Raw genomic sequence first — 7,422 nt, 5'->3', positions numbered from 1 at the left:
CAGGGGATAAACTGCAGTGGGAGGAGAAGGAAGGTTTTAGTTTCTAAGTTTCACTTTTTACTTTTTAATAAAGTAATCCAGGTCATGTGCTTTAAAAGACTAAGAAACAACCACAAACTCTAAATGTTGGAAGGAGCTGCAGAGACCATGTTAATGGACTTATTTCACAGGTAAGTAATTTAAGTCCAAAAGGAAGGTAAGTTATCAGAATTAATGACCTTCTACCCTCTGTCCACAGGGCAGAACAGAGCTGTGCACCCAGGACACACACAGGACAGGGGTCAAGGTGGGAGAGAAGCATACACTAGGCAATGGATAGATTCCAAGACACCATTGCTGGGGGAGGGGTAGAGTTAGCACATTGGCTCTAACCACACAGCTGTCTCACTGCCACCTCCAGCCCCTATTGTCCTCAGGGGACCCAAGTCCTATCCATTTTTCTGGTGGTTATGGCGGTGGTAGGGGGTGTCCCAGCACAGATGCATCCCCCAGTCTCTTGGTATTATTAGTGGCTTCCTGGTTTCTCCCTGCCGCCTCCACACTTCAGGCAGGAAGTGACTTCAGAGCAGCGGATGCAGGTGGCTCCGGAGAACTTCATGAAGTCACTGGTTCCTACACAATGAGCCAGAAGGCAAGGGCAGGGGAGGGAACAGGGACCTTTTGAAATGTCTGGTGGAATGGGCACAAAATCCAAGATGGTATTACGGAGGAACCATCTTTCTCCAGCTTTTCCCAGTCCCCAGATCCCCCAGGCAAGAACCCCAGGACACAGCAGGCAACACAGAGAGGCTTCTTTATTCCATGATTCTGATCTTGCAAGATCTAACATCTCCCCCCTAGGCACTCTCCACCTGCCCATCCATTCTGCTAAAAAATTTTAAAAAATAAATAAAAAATCATAGTTCTTTCTTGCATCTCTCTTCTTCTTTCCCTCCCTCCTGCAAGCCTGCAGTGGAGAATAAGAGGGCGAAGAGTAGCTTTCTCACCAGTTTCCAAATGACAGCCACTAGTACTAACCTATCTTGAGGAAGCTCTACCCCACAAATTCAAAGTGCTTCTTACCCTCTTCCCCATGCCCCATAATCAAATAGGCTCCATGGCAAAAAGGGCAGGACTGTAAATCAAGGCTTCAGAGCATCATCTAACATTCCAGACCTTCTGCCTAGTTAAGAGGCAACCCCATTCCTAACTTTCTACCTGCTTGGCCTACACCAGAAACTGCACCCCTCAACCAGTCTCTTAATTCTACCTGGATACTTGGTCTACTAGGAGGTCCATCAGTCAATTACTTTTTTAAATCTAAACCTCTAACCCCAACAGTAATCCCAATCATAATCCCAAACTATAGCAAACCCAAAATGGAACTCAGCCCCTTTACTCTCCTTGTGGAAGGTTCTAGTGCATTCACTAGTTCCAGACAGGAATGCAGTGATGGAAAGACCGGGTCACAGACCCAGCTTTTCTAAGGAAAGAAAGTTACCAAGCACCTGTGGCTTCTAGAGGCAAAGAAGTTTCTGGGATCTGGACATTTGCCAGAACACGTCCAAAAACCCACTGAAGGAAGGAGTTTCTCTCAGGTAGAGAGAGCCCCAAGGGACATTCAAGCCCAGATGCCTCAGCATCAAAGGACTGGTCATGACATGCTTAGCCAAGATAAAGAGTTTTGTAATGTTCCTCTACATCATAACATTCTTAGAGATGAGGCAGAATCAGAAAAGGCTGCATCATCTCTAATAAGGAATTTCAGATCTCTTCCCTATGGAGGGACCAATTCAGTGCTAAGAACAGGCCCTAGTGGGAGGGTTGTGGGCTCTATCGTGACAGACACAGTGGTGTCAGACCTAAGTGAACAAATGAATGGGACAGCTAGGGGTATAAGAAAAAGCCTCTCCAATCATCCCCCCAGTTCCAAGACTGACAAAGCCCCCCACCCCCAGCCCTCGGGAGACATTTATTCCCTCCATTTCAGGCTTACCACACAGTTTCCATAACCCTGAAGAACAGAGAAAAGACTACCCAGTTCTAGCCTGCTAGAGAACCTATAATATCCAGGATACCAGAGAGGGCTCCTGACCCGATTCCACAAACCCACGTGTGCCCAGAGCTGCCCTAGACAAAGAAAGGTTCCAGACCTAGAATTAGGGGGGCAGGACACAGGAAACCCATTTCTCCATTTGAAACAAACCAACAAGCAAACAAATAGGAGAAAGAACAATTCTAAAGACAGAAGTTATGGCAATAACAACATAGAACACTCAAGCCGAGGGACACAGCCAAGTGCTAATCTCTGCCAGCAGAGCTGTGAAGAGAACACAAAATTTCAGATCTCATAGGGAAGAGATCTCACATTCTGTGTTTCAGGTCACTTTGATCACACTGGGAAGAGGGAAGTGGGAAATGCAGTAGAATGAAGGCCCTGGTGCCACCCAAAGGCCTCAATAAATTATATTTACAGATAAACCAAATGAGATAGGGACTGCAGGTGGAGGACTGTTCCCTAAGAAAACTAGGCCTCCAACCTCTCCTCTTCCCAGCTCCCAGCCTGCTTTCTCCTCAGAAACAATGTTGATTGTGGGGAAGAGGTTTTGACCAGCAAAACAGAGGCAGATCGAGACAGGACCTGCCACCCCTGCTCTCCCCAGCGAGAAATTAAGGTGGTAGCAGTTTCTGAGAATGGAGGGGCCTTGCACACCTTCATGCCCAAATCTGACAGAGAAGCCAGGTGTGGGCCAGCAGCTTTCCTGGCTTCCAGAAAGTGACCGGGCTCTGGGCCGCCGCGCAGCTAAGGCCCCCCCAGAATGTGGTAGTGCACTTTGGTGTTGGTAGCAGCTCCATGTTTCTGGCGCAGATGCAGCCGCAGTTGACTCTTGTGCCGGAAATGCAGGCCGCAGGGGTCGCACTGTGGAGGGGACAGCCAGATCAGGTCCCTCTCCATCCATAACCACCTTTTAGGTGTTGAGTGAGGGAGAACTGTTAGCTCTCCGCCCAGGAGAAGCTCTTCAGTCCTGATGTCCTCACAAATCCTCAGGGAGAGACCAAGGAGATAGGTGCTGCCCTCTTCGGCAAAGGATTGTCCATCCCTTAGCTCCTCTTTGGGAGCTAGCATCCAGTTAAGGAGCCTAACTTCTATACCTGCCCCTTCCTACCCCCATCTTCGCCCCTTACCCACATTCCTACCCTAGGCCCCACCCCTTGCACCCAGGACTCTTCCAGGGCACTGCCCATTTGGAAGAGATCTAGGGACCCAGGCCCCCTCCTCTTGGGGCCCCACCCCTAGGTAAACGGGAGATAACGCTAAGGCTTTGGGCCAGGCCAGGTCCGGTACTCACGTGGTAAGGCTTCTCCCCTGTGTGGATGCGAACATGGCTTTTGAGGGTCTGTAGGTGACGGAAGCGTGTCCCGCAGGTGGGGCAAGGATAGGGCTTCTCCCCCGTGTGGATCAGCACGTGCGCACGCAGATGTGCTACCTGGGAGGGGAGGGGGCCTCAGATGAGGCCTCTGGGAAATACAGAACCCTCCCCAAAGGGCCACTCTGCCCTCTTCAAATTTGCCTTTGAGACAGTTCTGAGACTGGCTCTGTACCTGTACAAAGCGGGAACCGCACGTCTCACACTTATAGGGCTTCTCTCCTGAATGGATGCGGCTATGCGTTTTTAGGTTAGCCGGCCGGTTAAAGCGGGCTCCACAGATGGAGCAGTGGTAGGGCTTCTCCCCTGGAGGCAGGGAGGAAGGGAAGTCAGGGACTCTGCCCTAGGTCACCTGTGGGCACGAAGGCCAGGGGCCTCTCCTCCCTGTTCCTCCCCTACCGGTGTGCACTGTGCGGTGACTGGCCAGGTTGCCCTTGTAGCGGAATGCAGACCGGCAGAGCTGACACTTGTAGGGTTTGTTCTCATCTCCAGGAGCCAAGGGGTCCAGCCCCGATGAGCACCCAGCCACAGCCTCACAGTTTTGGCAGCTGAAAAACTCACTTCCTGCAAAGTGGGGTGGGTAATGAAAAGACCAGAGAATCCTCAAACCACAGAGTAGTAGGCTTTCTTTTCCCCAATTTACTGTTAAGACTTCTGGGGCCCCTTTGACTTGCTCCAGGTCACAGGGTTCATAAGAGGGGAAGCCAAGATCTGACTCCATGTCTATCTGTCTTCAGAGTACTCTGCTAATCTCTTCAATGGCAGTGGTGGTAGGTGGAGGTCCCTACTAGTGGGTGGAAGTTTCCGTTTCTCTCTTCTCTTGCACCACTCTGGATGACAGCTTGCCAGAAAGGCCTTGCTGAGCTCTGGGCTGAATGGCAATAGGCCGGAAGTTCCCAAACACTACTGCTCATTGGAAGCTTTAAAAAAATACTAAAGCCTGGCTCCCACTTCTAGACATTTTGATCTATGGGGTGTGCCCTGGGAAACAGAATTTTAAAAAGCTCCATAGGTGATTGTAATTTGCAGTATGTAATTGGAATTGGTCTTTCCTGAGGTCTTTTGGCCCAAACTGGCTTTGACCGGCCATAGGAGAAAAGCCCAGAAGGAGATAAAAGGGGGGGCTCTTACCTGGCGGTGGCCGAGCCCGCCCAGTGGGAGATGATGCAGTGGTTTCTTGAGCCCGGGGTGTGAGATGGGGGGTATTGACTGGAGCCCCATATTTGAACTGTACAGTGCCAGCAGTTGGAGAGAGCCTAAGCAGAGTAAACGGAGAGATTATGTGTGTATGGGGGAGCTTCTCTGCTAGAGAACTTGAAGCCAAAGGCCTACACTCTGGAAGTGAGCCAATACTGACCAATGAGCCACATTCAACTGTGCTGCCAAAGACCCACTTCACTGAGTAAGCCTGACCGGCTGGGCCTCTGGCCAACTTCCTAAGGTGGGCTAGTGTCTCTGGAACCCACCCACTCACTCCCTGCTCCTGACCACCCAGGCCCAATGGCTCTCCCTGCTTCCTAGCTGAGGTTGGTCACTGCAGATTCTTGGGGTTCCAGTTTCTGTACCTGCTCTGGGGGCCGGGAATGGGTCCTTCTTCACTGCCACTGCTGCTGCTGGAAGCCTCATCTCCACTGGGGAGCCCAGCTTGGGGGCAAAGTTGACCAGAACTCCTCTCCCTCACCAGGCTCCCTGCTTGGGAGGCCTGAGAGTTTAGCACGATGAACTTGTATTTTTTCCAGTTGCAGGCCTTGGGGTCTGGGCTGCCTGGACTGGGGGGGCCTTGACTGCAGCTTCGAGACTCAGTAGGTGGGTCTGGGTGCCCTTCGGAGCGCCTGGGACTGCCTGGTGGAGGGGCCGTTGGGGGCGTGGGGGGTTCTGCCTCCAGGGGCCGCAGGGAGATGCCCAGAGGTTCATAGCTGGGAAAAGTGCGATGGACGTTAGTACTATCTCCTAATCTTGGCCTCTGCCCCTGAAACCTGGGATACCAACCACCTCACCCACGGAGAACACGGAGCTGGGGCTTCTCACCTGGCCTGAATGAAGCGGTGGCATGCCTGGACTACATGATCCATCTGCAAATAGGTGGCGGCCGCAAGAACAGCTGGCGCAGTGGCCGGAGAGAGGCGTAGGCGCGAAGTGTACATGAAGTCCAGGAGAGGGGCAAAGCCTCCGGCTTCGGGGCCCCCGGGCAGGGAGAGCACATCCACCCCAATTCCTGCACGGCCTCGGAAAATCGAATAGAAGAAGCCACTGGAGAAAGGGCAGATAGGGCACATTAGGCTAGGGAACCGAGGAAGAGATGCGCCGCTATGAAAGCCCCGCCCCGTGGAGAGCCCCGCCTCCTCCCCACTGTCGCCCCGCCTCCTGGGCGGCTTCTGGGAGGCTTAGCTCCGGATTCCCCCCCGAAGACCTCATGGCTCCGCCCCTTTCCCATTGGGTCCCACTCCACCCCCAGAGGCTCCCCTCGAACCTGCAGGCGATAAGAACTGCCTTGTGAGCTCGGAGGGGTTGCCCGCCAACCAGCAGCGTGACGTCAGTGAGGATCCCGCGCAGGCGCAACTCGTTGAGGTTGCCGAGCACGTCGGAGGAGTGGCGCGTGAACTCGCGGACGTAGCCCAGCGCTCCCTCCGGCGAAGCGGCGGAGCCCATCCCGACGCCGGCCTGCGGGTGCCAAGGGGTCCGGGCAGTCCTGAGTCGCCTTCCGTTCCGCACTCTGCCCCTTCCTCCTGAGGGGCAACTATAGCCAAGCCCCCGGCCCCGGCTCACGCAGCCTCACTGAAATTCTTGCTCTTTCTGCCCTCGATCACATCATTGCTCGCTTTCCCCTCTGGATTTGAAGGTTCCCACTCTGCGGCGTCGATGGCGAGCGTGGGGACTCCGGCCCGCAACGCCCTTAGTTCGACTCCCAGAGCCCTTCCAGCAGCTACCCACCCCCCAGTCCCCTCCGCTGCTCTGCGCTCCCGAGTCTCAGGGGTCCGACCCCGCCTGGGGGCCCCAGGCGCTCTGCGGTCCACACACCTTCACATCCCCATCGAAGTTCCCTCCCCCGAACCGCGAATCCTACTACACTCTAGCGCGGGATCCCTAGCTCAGCCCAATTTGGGGGCCTCGGTCTTCCTACCAACCCTTTCCGGGGACCCAGGAGACCGGCTCCCTCAGTCTCTCGTTCTTACCCCCGTCCTGCAGGGGCTGCGGCTGCTCTTCTCAAGGGGGTGGGGCCTCTCTCCCCTTTTGGCCTCGGCTCCTTTATCTGGCCGGGATGTCGGGGGCGGGGGTGGAGGTGGGGTGGACGCCTGGGTCGGTATCCTTCCTTCCTCCGGCGCTCTCCAGATGGCGAGCCCGGGGCGGGGTCTCCGGCTCTGGGGCGGGACCTCAGAAACGCTGGGTGGTCGTTAACCTAAGGGGTCTTGGGTCACCGAAGGTGGAATCATCGGGGATGGGACGTTCGAATTGGGGAGAAGACCGGGGACATCGAGGGTGGCATTAGGGGTGACTGGGTCGTGGGGGTGGGAATCTGGGGCCGCGAAAATGGGTGTGTTGGCCTTTGGAAGGGGGTACCAGGAGCCTGTTGCGGGAGAGTGAACACAGCGAAACTCCCCAAAGCACAGCACTACGGGGCGTAAAGGAGAGCCCGACGGCGCGCCAGATTTGGGGAGGCTATAGTGGGGCTCCCGTGGGGTCTCAGGCTGAGGAGGGGTGGTGTGAATGACAGGTCCCTCTAGCATGGCCTACCAGAAGGGGGACTCTGACCGGGCGGGGTAGGGAAAGGGCGGATATGATTTCTAGTTTGTTTCCTTCCATTGTCCTGCGACCGGACGGCTCCTCCAGCTGCTTCCCCTCGAGGAGGTGGGGAAAGTCCCGGGTGGGAGCCGAGAGACGCTCAGGAGACCTAAGCGTCCGGACTCTCGCTCCCGACTCCCTTCAGAATCCTTTTAGGGATCCAGAGAGAGAGACAGACTCACACCCAAAGCCCGCTCGCCCTCCCCCAATCCCAGCCCACTAGGGCCTCGGGCAC

At 55.0% G+C, this 7,422-nt stretch overlaps 1 protein-coding gene across 2 annotated transcripts; it reads right to left on the bottom strand.

Moving 5' to 3' along the window:
• Positions 1-776: 776 nt before the first annotated feature.
• BCL6B (BCL6B transcription repressor) lies at positions 777-6,728 on the bottom strand. Of its 2 annotated transcripts, XM_081162315.1 has the most exons (9): positions 6,581-6,728; positions 5,878-6,068; positions 5,436-5,657; positions 4,973-5,323; positions 4,539-4,663; positions 3,807-3,971; positions 3,583-3,713; positions 3,330-3,467; positions 777-2,899 (listed from the first exon to the last, which is right to left on the bottom strand). In XM_081162315.1, exons 2-9 carry the CDS (start codon positions 6,054-6,056, stop codon positions 2,783-2,785), a joined length of 1,428 nt encoding a protein of 475 aa, XP_081018441.1. In that variant the 5' UTR covers positions 6,057-6,068; positions 6,581-6,728; the 3' UTR covers positions 777-2,782. The 2 variants fall into 2 exon arrangements, with proteins under 2 accessions (XP_081018441.1, XP_081018442.1); XM_081162316.1 differs by lacking the exon at positions 4,973-5,323 and having other exon boundaries at positions 6,581-6,671.
• Between the last annotated feature and the right edge of the window lie 694 nt (positions 6,729-7,422).

The sequence above is a fragment of the Miniopterus schreibersii genome (assembly GCF_964146895.1).
Source record: "Miniopterus schreibersii genome assembly, chromosome: 16".
Lineage (NCBI taxonomy): Eukaryota > Metazoa > Chordata > Mammalia > Chiroptera > Miniopteridae > Miniopterus > Miniopterus schreibersii.
The sequence above is the reverse complement of the archived record's forward strand: the minus strand, read 5'-3'. Positions and strand labels throughout refer to the sequence as shown.